The following is a 19,351-nucleotide window of genomic DNA, read 5'->3' as shown; positions in this document are numbered from 1 at the left end:
TAAGAACAACAAAGATATATTCAAGTCAATGTGGTACATTGATCATATCTGTAGTGTGGAATGTTTAATAGAGTTTAATGAACACCCACAGTAATGAATCATGGGGCCCATTTTGGGTCAATCTAGATTAACATTAATCACACTGTAAGTTTTCCTTTAACATTTTGATTTTTGTATGTATATCAGTGAAAGAAGCCTGCAGTGATGAATCACCTACTTCAGTAAACAAACAATCTAACAAATCCCCTGCATTGTATCATCATTGTCAATACTTTGCTTGGGCTATTACTACCTCACACACAGTGATCAACAATCAACACCAGAATTATTGGCACCCTTTATTAACAATAACTAAAAATAGTTATTAGGAAACTTATATATAATACTGGATAGAACTATCTCAAAACAGCCTCGTTTCCTGGCATAGATTCCATAGATTAAAAACATTTCTAAGTAATTCTGGACCATGTTGATATGATTGCATAACACCATTACCTGCTGCTTTTGCAGGTGTGTTTTCCTGAAGTGAAACTTCCATTCTCTCATACAATAAAGGTGTTACATGAGATTTAGATTCAGTGATTGGGAAGGCCACTAAAGAAAAGCGAACTCATTGTCATGTCCATGAAACCAGGTTGCGATGGCTTTTATAAGTTGACATAACGCATAATCAGGCTGGATGGAGCCATTATGAGATGGTCAATTCTGGCCATGAAGGTATGCACATGGTGAGTACGAATACTCAAATATGCTGTGACATTCAAGCAATAATTGATGGGTATTTACAGTCATGCCAAGAAAACATTCTCCACACCAATAAACCACCTCCATTTCATTTACCATTCATTAACTATCAGGTTTCAGTGAGCTTGTACCCACTGAAGCTTTAATTTAACATAAACTTCTGCTGTTGTAGCCCATCTGTCTAAAAGTTTAACATGCATATCTGTTCTATAGGCCAATTTCTGACCTCTCTCATCATTAAGACCTATTTGGCTAAAAATGTGTTTTTTTTACTTCTTCATTCTGAATAAATTCTAGAGATTGTAATGTGTGAAAAATCCAAAAGATCAGCAGTTATTGCATGAATGAGTAGGTGTGCAGAAGTTCCTAAAAAAGTGTTTGGTGAGTACAATCTCTTTAGCAAAGACCTGCAAAGCTGATGACCTGCAGTCATCGTAACAGCTATTACATACAAAAGATGGTCAATAAAAATCCACAGGAGCACAAATCATATTTAAAAAGTTTCCAAAATTGTTAACAACTGAGCATTTGTTAAATTCTTGTTAAAAATTTGACCCCACAATACTGTCAAAACAGGATCTGGCACCTTTCATACAGAACTTATTTACCTGCAGAACTTATAACCTTTTTTCCCTTTAATTAACATGACATTAAATGATGAAATAATAAAATAATTTTATTAATATGGCCATACTTTATGTGGCACCTTCTTCCAAAAATAGTCACTTATATCCTTAATGACTAATTGGTAACTGGTAATTACAGAATACTTGTATTATGAGTCACTTGTGATCATGCATCACAGATATGGCCAAATTAAATTTTTCCTTTAAAAAAAAATGTTTTGTACTTTTTCTGAAACATGCTGGTCTATTAAGCCTAATATTCTTTGCAGGCAAGATTGATTTGAAGTTGGCTTTAGATCCCCAGGGACCTCGACTTATGCGTTATTGACGCTAGCTTTATGATGACATTCACTGAAACTATATTGCACAGAGAGCTTGAAGCACTATTGTGTACTATATATTCCAAGATTCCATTTCCCACCCTGTCCACTCAATATTTCACCTCCCCCTTGGTGATCCAGTACCTTATTTTTATTTAACTTATATTATATATGACTTTATATTATGTTTAGAATTTAGCATGGTCAGTAAATTGAAGAGGTCAGTCCACTCATGTTATAAGCACATATAGTATGATGCTAAAAGGGCTGCAACAGTATAATCTTGCCTGTATGTGAATTAGTATTTTGTCCCACCCTAATGAAGCCACTGGACACCGAACATTGGAGGGCTTTACCGGAATGCTGAGCATTTAAAACCTGATACCTTTACAAGCACATTATAACAACTATTTAAGATGTTCTTGTTTGAGCTGTTATTTATTTTTTTACACATATTGTTTTGCTTATTTTCTTTAAGTGTGTCAACAAATTGAGTTATCTATGTCCTGTGTCCCAAACTATTCTTAATGTCCTTTAGTTGGGAAGCATGTATTTTTATTTTTCATGGAACAGAATGACCTCAGTATTGAGAGTATCGTGACCACAATTGCATGTTAAACTGGTATCTACAAAATGCTAATGCAGTTTTGTTGTAGTATTTACCCCCAAAACACTCTAGATGTTTCTACTGCTAAAGAGCTTTACTCTGATGTGATTTCCACTACAACAGCAGTAATGAGAATTGCACTTTTTATATGCCCTTTTAAGCTAATTGCTGGGTTATAAATGTGCCAACAGATATGTGGACGTTGCGATTTTAGCTTGGCAGCGAGCATGATTTGACAAGGAATCAGGTCTAATGGTATTAGAAAATGGCATTATTGGATGCCTTGAATGAAAAAAGGAAAAACCCATCCTTAATTCTTATGAAGTCCATAACCACAGTCAAGCACTGCAGAAGTTGGGCAAAAGTGCATGATATTAAATCTCAGTTACGCACTGCTACTGGCCTATTGCCAGCAAACCCTATAATTGTGAAAGCCTTGGGTTTGCTTTATCCACGAGTGTGTATTTGTTCTCAGTGTGTATTTATGTATTTTAATGTAGGCATATATATATATATATATATATATATATATATATATATATATATATATATATATATATATATATATATATATATATATATATATATATATAGGGGGCGTGTGTGTGTATCCGTGCATGCTTGTGTAACTATGTGTCAGTCTGATCCTGATTCCTACACACACATGCACACAAGCAGACACACTTGTACATTGGTGCACTAGCCGGTTACTCTTATAGCTACCTTGGCTGCTACAGAAGAGCCGGGCTTCTCCAGCAGGTCCCACAGTTTCTTGCGCTTCTCCGAGCAGCAAGCGTTATCCAGCTCCTCACCCTCGCGCTCCTTCAGCGTGTCAGCCTCGCGCCGCAGCTCCTCATTCATCTGCTCCTTCTTCTGGTGGTAGCGCGCCTGGCAGCACGACTCCAGGTAGATCTCGTCCACGCCCCAGTAGTCCAGCTCCTGGCTAAACGAGAGCGCGCACATCTCCTCCATCATGTGCAACTTTCCCGTGCGGTAGAAGTTCAGGATGGACGTGAACGCTCCCGGATGCCGGTCAAAGAAGTACTCGTTCTCGTCCAGGTTGTAGTCGTCGCAAATATCCATGAGCGCCTCGTGCGTGGTGCACGCGCGGAGCTTGCCGAGGCGCGTACGCGGCAGCCGCTCCAGCGTGCGCCAGAGCACCTCGTGCGGCAGGCCGCCCACGTTCAGACGCACGCGCCGGTAACACGCCATGCTCCGGATGATCTCCACCGGCTCCGGGGGGAGAGAGACCGCCGACCGAGAGGCTGCTTTGCTGATCATGGCTGTCCGTTGGTTTTTGTGATTCGGCCGCAGTTTCGTAGGCTATGGCTTACTCCGGGCGGGCCGCGGAACCTGCGTTACCTCTCGAAGTCAGAAGCGCTTTCTTCCATCGCTGGAGGGAAAAGAAACACACACACACACACACACACACACACACACACACACACACACACACACACACACACACACACACACACACAGATGCGTCACGCAAATAGTGCCGCTCCAATGATTCAATAGCAAATGGTCAGGAAATTCGAGACGAATCAGAAGCACGCATGCACTTCACCCCCAGGAGTAGCAGCTACGCGTCTGAACGGAAAGATGCTCGAGATGAATCAGTGCTGGGCATTCCCATTCACTGCTCTCATTCAATGAAGTAGTAGACAACTGGTGGTTTTAAGCACGCGCCAGAATGTATAGTAACCGGAAGCTTTCCATTAGAGAAGTGCGCACGTGGTGATTTTGTTGGTATCAAACGCAAGCCGTCTCGTCTGAGGACCTGTCCGTAATTCAGCCGCTTATATCCAGGTAAAGTGCTTCTGCTTCAGCGTGTTTGGCGAAGAAACATAATGTCCCAAAAGCATTATGGCGCTAAATAGTTGACATCAGCTGTCCTCCCGCGCAGTCTATCCAGCCTGTAAAACCAGGAGGAAATAATCACAAAAAACACACATGCGTGTCACCTATACCATCATTACAGCCATTTAGACCCCCAACGCACACAAACCCCCGTTAGACTCAATCCGACTGAACACACACACACACACACACACACACACACACACACACACACACACACACACACACACACACACACACACACACACACACACACACAAAATCATTTGCGTAAATAATCCAGTGGGCAAATTCGGTGTTTTGAGTGACATCCGTCAAATCCAGGCGTTACGTTACCTAATTGCGTTGTTTTTTTATTTATTTTTTATTTCTGATTATTCAGAAAGAAGGATCAGGATCAAACCAAAGTGTGCACGGAAACAAATGTGCACAAGGAAGTCAATACAGGCTTTGATTTGTGCATTTGTTCGGCGTGTATAATAATAATAATAATAATAATAATGATGATAATAATAATAACAATGATAATAATAATGATTAATAATAATGATTAATAATAATAATAATAATAATAATAATAATAATAATAATAATAGCTTAAACCATACCTCTGTAGCTGAAGGATGAGAATGACGGAAAAGCCCATAAATGAGAAGGAAAACAGGAGGAGCGTCACTGCTTTACTCTCATGTCTAGTATTAAATAAAGCCCACGCGGAGGACCGCTATCTTCCAGTCTGGGCATATATGTCTGGTATAAGACAAATCGTCGCTGTTGTTTTTTTTTTCTATTGGAAGAGGAATAAATCAACAAGTCCAGCGGTAAATCTGTGGCGCTGATTTGGCGGCAGCGGTTTTAGTGTGCAGAAAAGGCAGGATCAGGGATTAACCCTTCACTAACCTGCACAGCGTCTTCCTCCCTCCTGCGCCACGGCCCACTGACCTCGGGCAAAATGGCGAACAGCATCTTTACACTGACTCGCCGTTTCTCCTGGATGGAAAAAGCACTGCTCATAGTTACCCCCTATTAGTGAACACCTGGAGGTAAACATTGAATTTACTCCAGTGTTCATGCACTATGGTGGGGTTTATCAGGCGCTAATACAGCACAGTTGAGTCTTTTTTGTGCTCCCATCTGTGAGTGATTAAATAGGACTTAAAGACGAGTTGCATATTTTGCCTCAAATTCGAAAAGCTGCCAGTAAAATATCAGCTAGGACTAACCCGACTTAATCCACCTCTTAATACCACTACTATGTCGCAATTACAGAAACCATCAATACTATACAAAAACACAACATAACAATGAGGGTGATTTTACTAAAGCAAGAAACCCACTTAAGAAAACTCCAAACCTCTACACTACCACCGCAACTGTGTCACCTACATCATCTGGATCAATCAATATTTGTCTAATAACATGACAAAAACATAAAAATGTAAATAAAATACAACCTACACAACAGAGATGCAGACTCATAATTTGCAGCGATCCTCAGAGGCTGTAGTCCAGTGGTACAGCTCGTATTCACTGGTCTGGAAGTGGTGAACAAACCTTTTTCTGGGCTGAAACAAGCTAGCTAGCTTTGGGGTTGGCCGACCTCTTCTAGCCATCTAGCTTTTCTTCAAAATGATTTTTAAGTATGTCCACGACCAAATAAATTTCTCTTCCTCCGTAGGAATAAAAATGTCTAACTCGGATGTATTCATGTGTGCAGAGCTACACACGTGTTTTGCAAGTCGAACTTGGCTGTAACGGGGGAGTGGTGGCTCCAGCGGTTATGGCGCTGGGTTGCCGATCGGAAGGTCGAGGGTTCAAGCCCCGGTATCGCCAAGCTGCCACTCTTGGGCCCTTGAGCAAGGCCCTTAACCCTCTATGCTCCGGGGGTCCCTTACGAGGGAAATATCAAGGTCCGTGACGTCGGAGTGACGTGGGGCCGCCTTCCCGTGGGCTCACCACCTGCAGGAGGGACCGTAAGGGACGGTGCTGTGATGATTGGGCAGCAGTCGAAGGCGGGGGCCTGCTTAGACTGCTGCCCCCGCGACCCGAATTACGGATAAGCGGGAGAAAATGAATGAATGAATGAATGAACTTGGCTGTAACATTTCCCTCTGACCAACCAATCAGAGGACGGAAAAATGCTGACGCTATTCTGGGCTAGCTAGCTGCCCTGTGGGGTGAATTTGAAATCTCATTGGTTAAAGAAACAGAGTTATTTATCAAGGAGACTAGGGTAAAAAGGCCAGCAGTACTGACTTTAAAGGCCCTGGGCTGATTAGATTGACATGGCAACACATAGCTGAAATCTGATTAGACAAAACATCTAACATCCACAGACACGTACTGGAAGCAGTGCAGCAAAAAAAAAAAAAAAAAAAAAAAAAGCTCCAAAATAAAGAGAATAAACTGTTGGGAATAAATTTATAAAATTTCATGGAACAAATATTAGAATTTAGGTTGTAAAAGTAGGTCAGTGCTTCTGATAATGTTTAGGCCAGCAGAGAAGGCTTTGCTGGCCCTGACTGCCTGCCACTGGCTCTGTGAACAGAAGAATAAACTAATGATGTGACTAACTATAATGAGGTCAGGTATTTGGTTGTTAATTTAGACCTACACCCCAGTCCACACATGCATTTGTGTCATACGGGAGTATAATTTATACCTTATGTCTTTATTTGTATAAAGTGAACTGAAATCCAAATACACTTCCCTTGCTTGTACACATTTGTGTGCACTTTTGTTTCAGTTAATTTACTGGGATTTACTTACGGTGGGCTGTACGTTTATATTCAATGCTTCATTTCCCCCAAATTTTTCTCTTTTAACACTGCCTGGTCAGAAAAAGTCACTTACTCAAATAAATAATTGGATCTCCTTTTGCTTTGACTACAGAACACATTCGCCATGCAGTATTTCAATAAGCGTATAAAATGTCATTTGCAACACTGCAACATTTATTTTCCTATTCAGAGTTGCACTAATCTTCGGCCAAAATCTTGTACTGATGTCGGGAGATTCAGACTGCTGTGTAAAATGTTCTCCAGCACATCTCAAATATTCTCATTGGGTTAATGGTCTGGATTCTTTGGTGATTTATTTGTGTGTGTAAAAATAATGTCTCATGCTTTCTGAACCACGCTTTCATCATTTGAGCCTGATAAATGCCTGGCATTGCTATCTTGAAATATGACTGTGCCATCAAAGAAAAATAATCCATTGTTGAAAAAATCTTATCACTCATGTAGTCAGGCAATTTTGGGCAAATAATATTGCTCAACCCAAATCTGACCAAATAATTCAATCCCAGATAACACTGCCCCCACAGGCTTGAACTGTAATTACTTGTCATGATTGCAACACTTCATCTGCCTCTTTTCTTACACTGATCTGCACATCACTCTGGAACAGGGTAAATCTGAACTCATCAAAAAACATGTCCACTCTGTATGCTCCCAAACAAGGATTTTTTTTTACTCCTATTAGCTTCATTAATAAGAGGTTTTCTTAAGGCTACACAGCTGCATTGTGTTGGAGAAAATGCTCTTACTTTCAGTTATAAAAATTTTGGTTTTGATTACACTAAACATTTAAATGATCTTCAATCACAACCATTCAAGATTTTTTTTAAATAAAGGAATTATGGTTCCCCACTATCCTTCCTGGTTTTAATAATGTGTTGGACAGTGGTATTTAGTTGTATTAGTAGTTTCAGTAATCTCCTTAGTTGTTGTTTTTTTCTTCTTTGCTTAACGTAGGCTAATAATTAGACCCTTCTGAAACAGAGTAGCATATTTTCCATGACCACATGATATGTCTTCTGACTGTTTAAGAATTGAGAAGCTCACTGCATAAGTTAGGGTTTAATCACTTGCTGCCAGATGAAACAATCACAGGCAGAAATTATTCCGATGTAAGTTTTAACTATGTGCTTGGTTAAATCCAGGTGGTGCCATTTTTTGGTGAAACAGTGTAAACGATTTGGTCAATAGTTTTTTTTATTGAATCTGAAAAGTTTGCAATACTTCATCATGAACAATGCACGCAATTGAAATTCTAAAACAGCAACACTTTTATTAAAAATTATAAAAAAGTGCAAAACACTGTCAGCAGTATAGCATCTTAAAAACTGTACATTAGAAATTAGAGAATGAATGACCTGTTTTATTTGAATAAATAACAGGTGATATAATGGAGATGCAAAGTAATGGAGAGTGTGTTAGAGAAGTAAAGAAAAGAGTGCAGGCAGGGTGGAGTGGGTGGAGAAGAGTGGGAGGAGTGATTTGTGATAGAAGAGTATCTGCTAGGGTGAAAGGAAAAGTTTATAGGACTGTGGTGAGACCTGATATGTTGTATGGTTTAGAGACAGTGGCATTGAGTAAAAGACAGGAGGTGGAGCTGGAGGTAGCAGAGCTGAAGATGTTGAGGTTTTTGTTGGGAGTGACGAGGATGGACAGAATTAGAAACAAATTTATTAGAGGAACCACGCATGTAGGACGTTTTGGAGACAAGGTGAGGGAGGCGAGATTGAGATGGTTTGGACATGTGCAGAGGTCATGGAGGATGTTTATGGATGTGGTGAGGGAAGACATGCAGGTAGTTGGTTTGAAAAAGACAGATGTAGAGTACAGGGGGGTATGGAGACGGATGATCCGCTGTGGTGACCCCAAATGGGAGAAGCCGAAAGAAGAAGAAGAAGAACAGGTGATATAATGACGTCACAAAAACAGCAAGTAGCAATAATATCAGATGCTTAAATACAATGATGCTACATTATTTTAATTAGTTTTAATTAGTTCTTTTAGTTTATAGCGGATTTCCAAATCCCCATCTGGTTGGAGAATTCCAAAACCATAACAGTTGGGGTCCACTTGTGGCATGAGTGCATTACAGTCACACAGCTCCAGGTCAAAGTGTGTAAGAATCATGAGCACAAACCTAAAAAAAAAGTAGGTTAAGAAGTTTAGAAATGAATAGTAATAAAATAAAACATCTGAGGGTAAATCTCATGGAAGTGTTTTTTATTTTGTTGTATGTAAGAACTGTTAAAGAATCAAATATACAATCATACTGTTGGAGAAAATAGTACTGAAAAGCACTGAAAAACATGAAAAAATCACAGTGTGTTTTCTTAATACTGACCTTTTTAAAGTACAAGAAGCAAAATCACGTGCTGGGCACAAATTGCTCCCTGCTCCCCATGGCAAGCTACCATCAATCTGCTTTCCCTCTTTACTGAAATTGCTCTTCTTTTTTCCATCAGAATTTAAGAAGCGGTCAAACTTGAACTTCTGAAACAAGCAAAAGCAGATATACAGACTCAAATATAGCTCTTCAGAAAGTGTCTGATCATTCTGAAGAAGGCTGACTGCATCTCAAAAGTGATTATATGAGTATCGTACAGAATGTAGGCTCTTGATATACACTCTGAGCACTTTATTTGGAACAGCTGTTCTCAAAACACATTCAGTGCAAATATCTACATCGGTCGTGTGGCAGCAATGCAATGCATACAAACATCATGCAGACATGTTTTTCTACAACTTCTGATCTCCAGGGATTTTCACACACACAACAGTCTCTAGATTTTACACAATAAATTGGAGGAGCTGGTGTAATGTGTTACATAGGGCCTGTTATTACCAATCAGTCATGGCTTCAATGCCACAGCGTATTTAAATGCTACAGTATTGTTGCACAGTGAATCTGAATCCAAAACCTTTGGGATATAGAGAAATTGAGAAGATCTGAGAGGGCTCCTCAAAAAATCTGCAAATATTGTGTGACGCAGTCATGTCAACATGTACCAGAATCTTAAGGAACCTTTCCTATGTATTCTGAAATCCGTGCCATTGGAACTGAATTGAATTGAAGCTGCTTTGAGAGCAATGGCAGGTTCTACCCAGTGTTATTGAAGTTTTCAGTGAGTGTATGTTATTGTTTGGATGTTGTAACATGTCAGAATCATTATAGCAAAACTGATTTGGCCTTTGGGAATGTTTGAAAAATTTATGTTGCTTAGACAGATCGTAGCAATTAATTATGTATTATAAAATGACACGAAGCATACAAATGTAGCACTCATTTACATTTAGCAGACACCCTTCTGCAGAGCGAAGTACAAAAGTGCTTTGAAGTCTGTATTAATGAATAAATCAACACTGGTTGAACATTCAAGTCATGGCAAAATGTAACCTTTGTTAAGGGAAGCAGTGGCCCTGATGATAAGTCGAGTGTTCATCCTATCTATTTTTTTCTAGCCTATGCTCTATGGCTTATACAGACTTCATCTATTATCCACAATTCAATTAAACTAGTTACATAATTATTTACAATATCTTGGTTCAGTTCATTTGATTTTAAAACAACCATGGCTTTTCATATTCAACTCAATTTCTTTTAAAGTTATAGCATATTATGGAGTTAATTATGCTAATTATGCTATAGATCATGATATATCTATTTGAATATAACTCTAAAGTATTTTATTCACATGTAATTTAAGATATGTTGCAACTATTTGATGTATTCTGCTTATTTTCATTTTAGATACCTCAGTAATTGCGGCAATGCATATCACAAAAGCAACCATCAAATTATATAGTTGATGGCTGTAGGACATCCATTTCTGTAGCCTGATGTTTTTTTAAATCGGTGTCTTCCTTGTTTTTAGGTATAAGTCATCCAACCAAATGTTAAATCTTTGCCTCATGGCCTAAGGCCAGCTTAAAGTGTCAGACTAAAATTTGAAACTTTTTGGTCAGAAAGTATGAATTAGTTTTGTATACCTGCAAGATTCAGAAAACAGTTTTGGCTGTAACACGAGCGATGGATTTATATCAAGATGCTTGTTCTAATATGTTATTATTTCTATGGTAACAGCTTATAATTAGAACACTTATAAATCAGACTCTTTACATAATCTACCACGAATACATTTTCTTTTAAATCTGTTGCTGAACAAACGAAGACATTTGGTTAGTTTATGCCATAAACTAACCAAATGTCTTCGTTTGTTCAGCAACAGATAAAAAAAAATTCTTTATGCTTGCTCTGCTATGTTTTTTTTTTACTTGCATAGAGAAACTGAAAGCGAAAAGGTTGATAATAGCACCCCGCTTAAAGGTGTGCCACATGACACCAGCCTGGTGTTACTTCCTATATAGTGCCAGACCTGCAAACTTTAAACTAAACTTTTTAGCCATCGTGCACTGTGTATGATATTCTGACAGGATTTCTTTCAATTACATAAAAAAAAAACTATACTGATTGTTTGATCGAAGTTTGATCGGGGTTCAACCCAGAAAACAGAAAAGAAGAGGACAGCTAAGTGTTGAGATGCTTTACCTCTGGCTCATAATGGATCTGAGGATCCATCTGAGGACTAAGTAAAGGGAAGATACAAAGGCGATCTCCATGCCGTAGAGTATATTCTTGACCGCTGCTCAATTGAACAATTTTGTCCTGCATCACATCTCTGGTAATAAGGGCAGCTGCTCTGAGGCGCAGCGTCTCGCTCAGAACACTGTCTGTAAAAGCAAACAATTAAATGGATTTTAAAAGAATGCAGACATTATTATAAAATCATATAAAAATAAACCATTAGAATAAAGTATGTTATTTTATTACACAAAATATCTACACATAAATCTTCAACAATTGTTTAAACAAGTTGCTTGAGTGGTATGGAATGAGCATTTTTGTTAAAATGTGGATTAATTCTTGTACCAACGCCTCTGAAACTTACCTAATACTGGTGTTTCTCTTTTGTCCAGCGGGAGGTGCTGTAGGCTAATCAGCTCCTCATTTACTGCTTTCAGAGCCTTTGGGTGTGTGAGCAAGAAGCCCAGCATCCAGAATGCTGCAGGGCCAGCATTCCCCTACACACACACACACACACACACACACACACACACACACACACACACACACACACACACACACACACACACACACACACACACACACACACACACACACACACACACACACACACACACACACACACACACACACACACACACACTTTTTTAGTTCCTTAATTACAATTTCTTAAGTGTTTCCTTCTTCAACATGTGCACACCAAAATTTCTTAAATGTCACAAAACATGCTAGTTTGACCACAGCTGTAATTTCTCCTGAAACATCAAAGAGCAACTCTGTATTGTTTTTATAATTGATGCAATGAACTGAATTATCAGATATTAAACAAGTGCCATAGGATTGGTCAAGATGGGTCATGTGACTGATCACTGATCTTAGTTTCACATGATTATCAACAATGGATAATCTATAAAAGATAATGCTATCTATACTCACAGAGCTGTACGTGTCAAACTGAAAATGTATGAGACTCAGACACATGAACATTAAAGGACATAGCCAATGAAGGCTAAAACCAGCCTAATAGTGGTTACTTAAAGTGAAGTTCTCTTTCTAAATCAAGAAACATTATTTTTATTTAATTTATGTAAACACTGCTCTATATCCTGCACTTGGGTCTGGTTAGACCCAAACTGCAATTCATTGCCTTGTAAATGTGTAATGACAATAAATTTGAATCTAATCTATTCTAATCTAATCTAATCTAATCTAATTATTCCTGTAATTCAAACATTTGTGATAAAAGTCTATTTGTAGAAACTTTTAAGTTAGTTAAGATCATTTTTATATGGTTTCCAGTGTGAATATATTGTACATCATCACTATGGCATTATCTTCTCAATCATGCAGAGCAGAAGGGGATCTGCTTTACATTTTGTGTGTGAACATTTTGTGTTATTCCATTTACAATAATCAGTTATTATAGTCAGAGGTAATCTGATAAAACCTTTGACTAACAAAATATGCAAACTTAAATATTTGTTTTTAAGAGATTCTGTTGGCAGCTCAGATGTTGCCCTCCAGAAAAGTTGGCACGCTAATGCAAATGAGCAAAAATAAAAAGGAACAACATGTGCAGTGTCTTCTGAGCTCAATCAAAAGATTACGGCTATTTTAATCTGCAAAGCACTGGTTGCACAACAATCAACACCCATAAAATTAATATTTTATGATGCCTAACAAGGTTTAACTGGGAGTGATCTGTGCAGAACAATTTATGCGTTTTTCTTTTTTTTTTTACAGTCTCAGCTTTGCTTTTGCATTTCACTATCCAATTCTGTGTTCTGTGTCTGGCTCATCACCTACTTAAAAGATCTGTAGCCAAGTCTGAATCTCCTGACAGAAGCAAATAGGTTTGGGGATAAAAATATATTGTCACCCTGAATCACCAGACACGGAACAGGTCCAAAGCATCAACAATCCATTTTTACAGTAAAATCCCATGTATACAGTATAATTTTTTCAAACACGTTAGTGTATTAGTTACACCTTACAATTAAATACAATAACGTAAATGTTATTAGTGCACACTGCATTTTGTAAGCTCCTCTCAGGAAGGGCTTCTTATTAGAATGTTTGACAATCTTTTTTTAATGGCAATTTGATGCATTTTTAAAAAATCCAAAAATAAAAAAAAAGGGGTATGTGTGTGTGTATGTATATATATATATATATATATATATATATATATATATATATATATATATATATATATATATATATATATATATATATATATATATATATATATATGTGTGTGTGTGTGTGTATATATATATATATATATATATATATATATATATATATATATATATATATATATATATATATATATATATTCCTGTTGTTTTAAAGGAATCTTTGAATTATTGTATATTATATAAAAATATAATAATACTACTACTAATAATATTAATAATAATAAAAGAATAAAATTGTCACATGTACATTTCGGCAGAGTGCAATTTCTCTGTTATATATCCCAGCATATTAGGAAGCTGGGTCAGAGCACAGGGTCAGCCATGATACATTGCCTCTGGAGCAGAGAAGGTTAAGGGCCTTGATCAAGGGCCCAACAGTAGCAGCTTGGCAGTGTACTATTAGTTCTTTTCCTTAAGCCACTGTTTGACAAACACTGTGTTATTAGGGCCTTAGCAGATCAGGTGAACACTGTTCAGCTATTGCATCATGCTCTGACAGTTAAATAACCATGTCACATTCCTTCTTGTTTGCACTTTCTTTGCCACTTACTCCCACTCTTTGTCACACATGCATAAATACACACACATATATAGGTATGCTTGGGCAAATGAACTGAGGCCAGGAATTTCCCCCAGCTTTTTCTAGATTTTGTTTCCTGTCTACCTTGTTTGTTTCAGTGTTGCAAAGACAAAGCCGAGACATTATAAAAAAAGGGAATAACTCCGATATGATCTTGGACATGTGCATGCGTGCATGTGAGAAACAACACATTGACCCTGCTTACCTGTGTAACCCACAGCTGGAGAAGCAGGGCTCGCCTCTGGGTCTGTAGGTCCAAGCCCTGCTCTTCTAAGTGCTGTAAGTAGGTCTGTATCCAGGATTGGGCCACTGCTTCCGTGAAAAACCAGTTTGGACACAACAGTTCCCATAGTCGATTTTGTGCTGTGCTGGCAACTTTCAGCTCATCTAACATGCATTTACATGTGCACACAAACATTTCGGTAAAGTTCAGTACATCATGTTTCAGAAAATAAGGAACACGTTTTTTTTCCTGCTTTCTCTACCTTCGTTTAAATAATGATAAGAATGACAAGAGTGACAAAAGTTCTTTCCTATCCTTATTCGAAATACCTTTATTTGCAGAACAACGCGCCAGTTTGGGCAAAATCTTGTCAAACTGCCGAAACTCATCATAAACCACAATGAATTCAGCACTATTATTATTCTCTGTGCTGAACAGGGTTTGATATCCGGCCCTAGAGGGAGAAAGAGATGTCAATATCAGATTACTCTGATGGCCAGAACTGATATGAATAAATGCAGAAGCAGTTTCTAAAGATTGTGGTTACTAGTGCCACTGCAGCAGTACTCATCTATATTGGTCTGGTGAACTAAAATAGCCTGACATAAAAAGCAGCCAAAACACACCCTGCAAATTCTTAAGTTAACACTCAGGGTTTCTGCAGGTTGTGTGTGTGTGTGTCACTATTATAGCACTTGTTTGTTGGCAGAAAATGAAGGTTCTCACACTTCCTTTGTCTTAAATGCCTCATACTATAACATACTTGAAAAGCAAGCTGTAACAGAAGTCAAAAAGTTTGTCCTTTTTCCATTCGGTTGGTTTCTGTGTATTCACAGATGACAAGAGGAACTGAAGATTGTTCTGCATTGAGCTACAGAGTCGGGCCAGATTGCCTGCAAAGTATCTAAAAACACATACACACAAAACACATGGTTATAATCTCATTAATGGCATTATTTAACAAAGAAATTCACATTTCTATATAAATTGTTGAAAGTGCTACAAATTATTGTAAGACTGATATATGAAGATGAATAAAATGTATACAAAAGTAAGCTATTGTACGCAAATTTGTACGGTTTTGGAGTGGAGTAGTCCAAAACATTAGAAATGCATTAAGGAAGGAGGAATCAAGTCTAGTCTCAAACACCCACTTGTCTATTTTGCTTCTCTCCGATACTGGGTCATGATTAGGCAATTGAAGTTTAAAGATTCTGCTCATTAAAAGCTGGCTATAGCGAGTCAGATCGAAGGATTTGGTGTCTGCCAGCACATCATCATAGCAATTGGAGTCCAGCAGGACAGTCACATAACGCCCAGCCACACACACCTGTAGAATAAATCAGAACAGTAAATTGTAAAACAAACCGAAAGAGTGACAGAAGAGTATTTTTATTTCCGTTTCGGTGCACTCTGTGTAAGAAACCAGATGATATCATCTCTTGGCAATGCAGCTGAAAAGTTGACTAATATTGACGCCTTGTATGACACCATTCCAAAAAGCAATCACTGCAACTATCACAAAACCTGAAAAGTTGGTTAATATGAAATGTAATCAAATACAGCAATTGAGTGTTTCTCACAGTTTTACACTTATTCAAGTCATTGAACTTTGCTTAGCCGTTTCAGCAAAAGAAGGCATTTCTATCAAAACTCTTCAAAGTACTTAAATATGCAATGATCATAATGAGTCCTTACTTCTCTCACATGTAGATTGATGTAAATGTGGAGTGGATTATTTCAATATGAACACCAGAATAGACAGAACAGAATTGTCCGTTTAAGAAAAAACCTCATATAGAAACGTCTGGAAGAAACTTACTGTAAAAATGTCTCCATACTTTTCTTTCATGCGTGTTAAAAACTTAGCAGCATCTTTCCCAAACTCAAGGGCATGGCCAAGCCAAGGAATCATGCCTTTATCCAGAGGAGGCTCGTTTCTTTGCCTTTAGAAAAGAACAAACTACTTCAAATACAACGATCTATGACTAGCTTCATTCTACACTGATCTATAAGTATTTTATGGTAAATTATTGCAGTTTGAATGAGTAAACAAATGAAAGATTGTTTAAAAAAAATCTACAAACAGCATCTCACAGAATATCACACTACAGGGCATTACTATGGAGTGTAACATGAGCTGTAAACTCAGTGCTTAGAAGTAAAACCTGAACACTACACAGTTGGTTGATGTTGCTGATCTCTGCCTCACAGACTCACCTGCGTCTAGTGTAAAGTAAAAGTACTGCGGAAAAAACTCCCACCAGGACCAGCACCAGTACCAGTGTAAACGCCATACTGTACAGCTCGCGCGCTGCGTGTCAGAATGTTTGCACGCGCCGTACAGTCGCATTTAAACTGCAGGCGGTTTGAACTCACGTCACTCATTATTACGAAATAAGGGACTGAAAGCTGAAAGGGGCGGGGCTTCAGGACAACAGGCTGTTATTGTGAGAAGGTGACACATGGAGTGAAACTAACGAAATCTCATGATGCTCTCAAGCCCATGAAAGTTCTGAAGAAGAACAACAAATGAATTTTTGCATTTATCATTTAACTTCAAAAGTGTGTATATATATATATATATATATATATATATATATATATATATATATATATATATATATATATATATATATATATATATATATATATTATAAACAAATTTTGCACCTTTTTAACTTCCCCCTCACAGTCACTGAAAGCAGGATTATTGTGCAGCAGTTTTTATTATTATTATTTATTTATTTTTTTTGTCTTAAATTATCTTCATAAGTTCATAAGTCATTATGTAATAAGTCATTACTCCGTCAGGCTTTTGAGTACACAGGAACTTAAGTGTCAATTGAACAGTTTTGGTTTCTTAGTACCATATATGGGTTCGGCTGTTTATACTTTCTAAATGGGGAAACACTCATTTGTCAGATTTTATGCACACATAAACATATAAAAGGCTTTCCCCTTTAGTGATGAAAAGAAAGATAATAGTAATTTTTGTCCTACAATGTGTACTTACCATAATAATGAGAACTCTGCATCTAGACACTTACTTTCAAAAACTATATGCTACAACTATTGTACTATTGTGGTAACAGTAGCTGAGAGGCTAGTGTTGCTTTCTGTTAAAAGAAAGTGTCTATGAAGATGAAATTGTAATAATCTGTGATTTATGTAGGCTGTTAGATGAAACGACAGGATAAATGTCTGGATTTATTCTGCTAGGGACATTAATCATAAAAGGCATTGACGCTTTCATTGCTTTTGGACAATTGATGTAGTATTAAAAGCTAAAATATCATCTTTCCCATGGTATGAGTCACAGATTTACCTGAAAATTAAAAGGCACACACAAGCACACACAAACATACACCCCCACAAACTGCGAATGGTTATTTTACTTAGCTCACTTGTTCACATGAAGCCCAGCCTAGCCTTAAGCGACTTCTGAAAAAAAATGAATTTTGGATTAAGGTAAGTTATACCTTTGCTTTTGCTGCCAATGTTTGGGACTGCAAGTCTGGGCAGTAATTGTAAAAAAAATCGCACTGACGAATTTGTTCACTGAATTAGCATTTGTGCCACTAGGTGGAGACTGTGCTGCACTAAACTGAGAGTTTTGACCAATGCGTGCAAATTATTCCGGCTTTTAGAAAACTGGAATACACCAATGTTCATTCGTCTTAGGTTCCTTTTTCTTTTGCTATAATATAGTGTATACACCCTTTTTTGTAGTGGAAGGTAATGGTTATGGGCAAATTTAAATGTTTTACATTTTGCTTTTTATTTTCTTGATCTTTTATGCCCATTCTCAAAATTTTAGTTCTACATACCAGACAAGCCACTTTATGGTGGTTATGATACCACCAAGACCTGCTAACCAAGCACAAACATTTTTTCTGAAGGATCCAAAGGATCCCAGGCTGATCACCTAATCCATCCTTGCTACCTTTTTATTTATAGCCAACCAGAGCTATACCCCTATAAAAAGTATATATAGCTGACATAGTTTATATAGAATTGTTTAGGTAGCTATATAACTGTTGTTATCCATCAATATGTCCCATTCTTTGACCCTGAGATACAATAGCTGACAGCCCTTTTATAACAAAAAAAAGCTGTTATAGCTTATCATACCCTTCATACATTTCCAGCAGAGAGCTGGCCTAGCTTTTGACCAAAGCAAGAGATAACTAAAATTGTCCTGATAGAGAGGTGTTGAGCATTTAGAAATATTTAGAGATTAAATGCAATGGACATGTCCTATAGTAAAATTCATTCATTCATTCATTTTCTCCCGCTTATCCGTAATTCGGGTCGCGGGGGTAGCAGTCTAAGCAGGCCCCCGCCTTCGACTGCTGCCCAATCCTCACAGCACCGTCCCTTACGATCCCTCCTGCAGGTGGTGAGCCCACAGGAACCTATAGCAAAATCTGATAATAAAATTAGATTACACTGGTACCCAAAGGTGTATTAAGTAGACTTGATAAAGTGCTTCACTTTTGAATGTAGGAAAGAGTCAAATGAGGTTCTACTGTTCTAGTGACTTTCATTTTCCCCCCACTTAATTTTCTTGTTCATCTTCCTTAATCCGTGTTCTTCTCTACTTCAGCTGATGACATGACTGTGCAACAAGCATTGCAAAGGTATTACAAGACATTACAACTGAAACTAATTTAAATTCCCTTATCATCCTAAAATGTAGGACATCCATTGACATCACTAGCGCTTGAAATATGAAGGATTCTGGACTAGTGTATAAATTACAATGTTATTAAACTTTTGCTTCTATTTATGTTTAAATTAATAA

General features: G+C 37.7%; 2 protein-coding genes across 3 annotated transcripts in view; both read right to left on the bottom strand.

The window, feature by feature from the left end:
- Positions 1–5,103, bottom strand: part of kcnb1 (potassium voltage-gated channel, Shab-related subfamily, member 1) — a 29,967-nt gene extending 24,864 nt beyond the window's left edge. Inside the window, exons 1-3 of one of the 2 annotated variants that reach the window (XM_083527342.1) lie at positions 4,769–5,103; positions 3,868–4,216; positions 3,021–3,690 (exon numbers count right to left, since the gene is read on the bottom strand). In XM_083527342.1, the coding sequence (XP_083383468.1) occupies positions 3,021–3,578 (558 nt within the window). In that variant the 5' untranslated portion in view covers positions 3,579–3,690; positions 3,868–4,216; positions 4,769–5,103. Of the gene's footprint in view, positions 1–3,020; positions 4,217–4,768 lie in introns of both variants that reach the window. The other variant, XM_083527341.1, reaches the window with a different exon arrangement.
- Positions 5,104–8,137: 3,034 nt separating this feature from the next.
- Positions 8,138–16,906, bottom strand: ptgis (prostaglandin I2 (prostacyclin) synthase). Its single transcript, XM_083530354.1, has 10 exons — positions 16,765–16,906; positions 16,367–16,490; positions 15,699–15,874; positions 15,308–15,448; positions 14,874–14,998; positions 14,527–14,708; positions 11,905–12,037; positions 11,505–11,686; positions 9,300–9,448; positions 8,138–9,095 (listed from the first exon to the last, which is right to left on the bottom strand). Exons 1-10 carry the CDS (start codon positions 16,839–16,841, stop codon positions 8,936–8,938), a joined length of 1,449 nt encoding a protein of 482 aa, XP_083386480.1. The 5' UTR covers positions 16,842–16,906; the 3' UTR covers positions 8,138–8,935.
- Between the last annotated feature and the right edge of the window lie 2,445 nt (positions 16,907–19,351).

This window comes from Silurus aristotelis (assembly GCF_946808225.1).
Source record: "Silurus aristotelis genome assembly, chromosome: 2".
NCBI classification, from domain to species: Eukaryota; Metazoa; Chordata; class Actinopteri; order Siluriformes; family Siluridae; genus Silurus; species Silurus aristotelis.
This window is presented reverse-complemented; position numbering and strand designations above follow the sequence as displayed.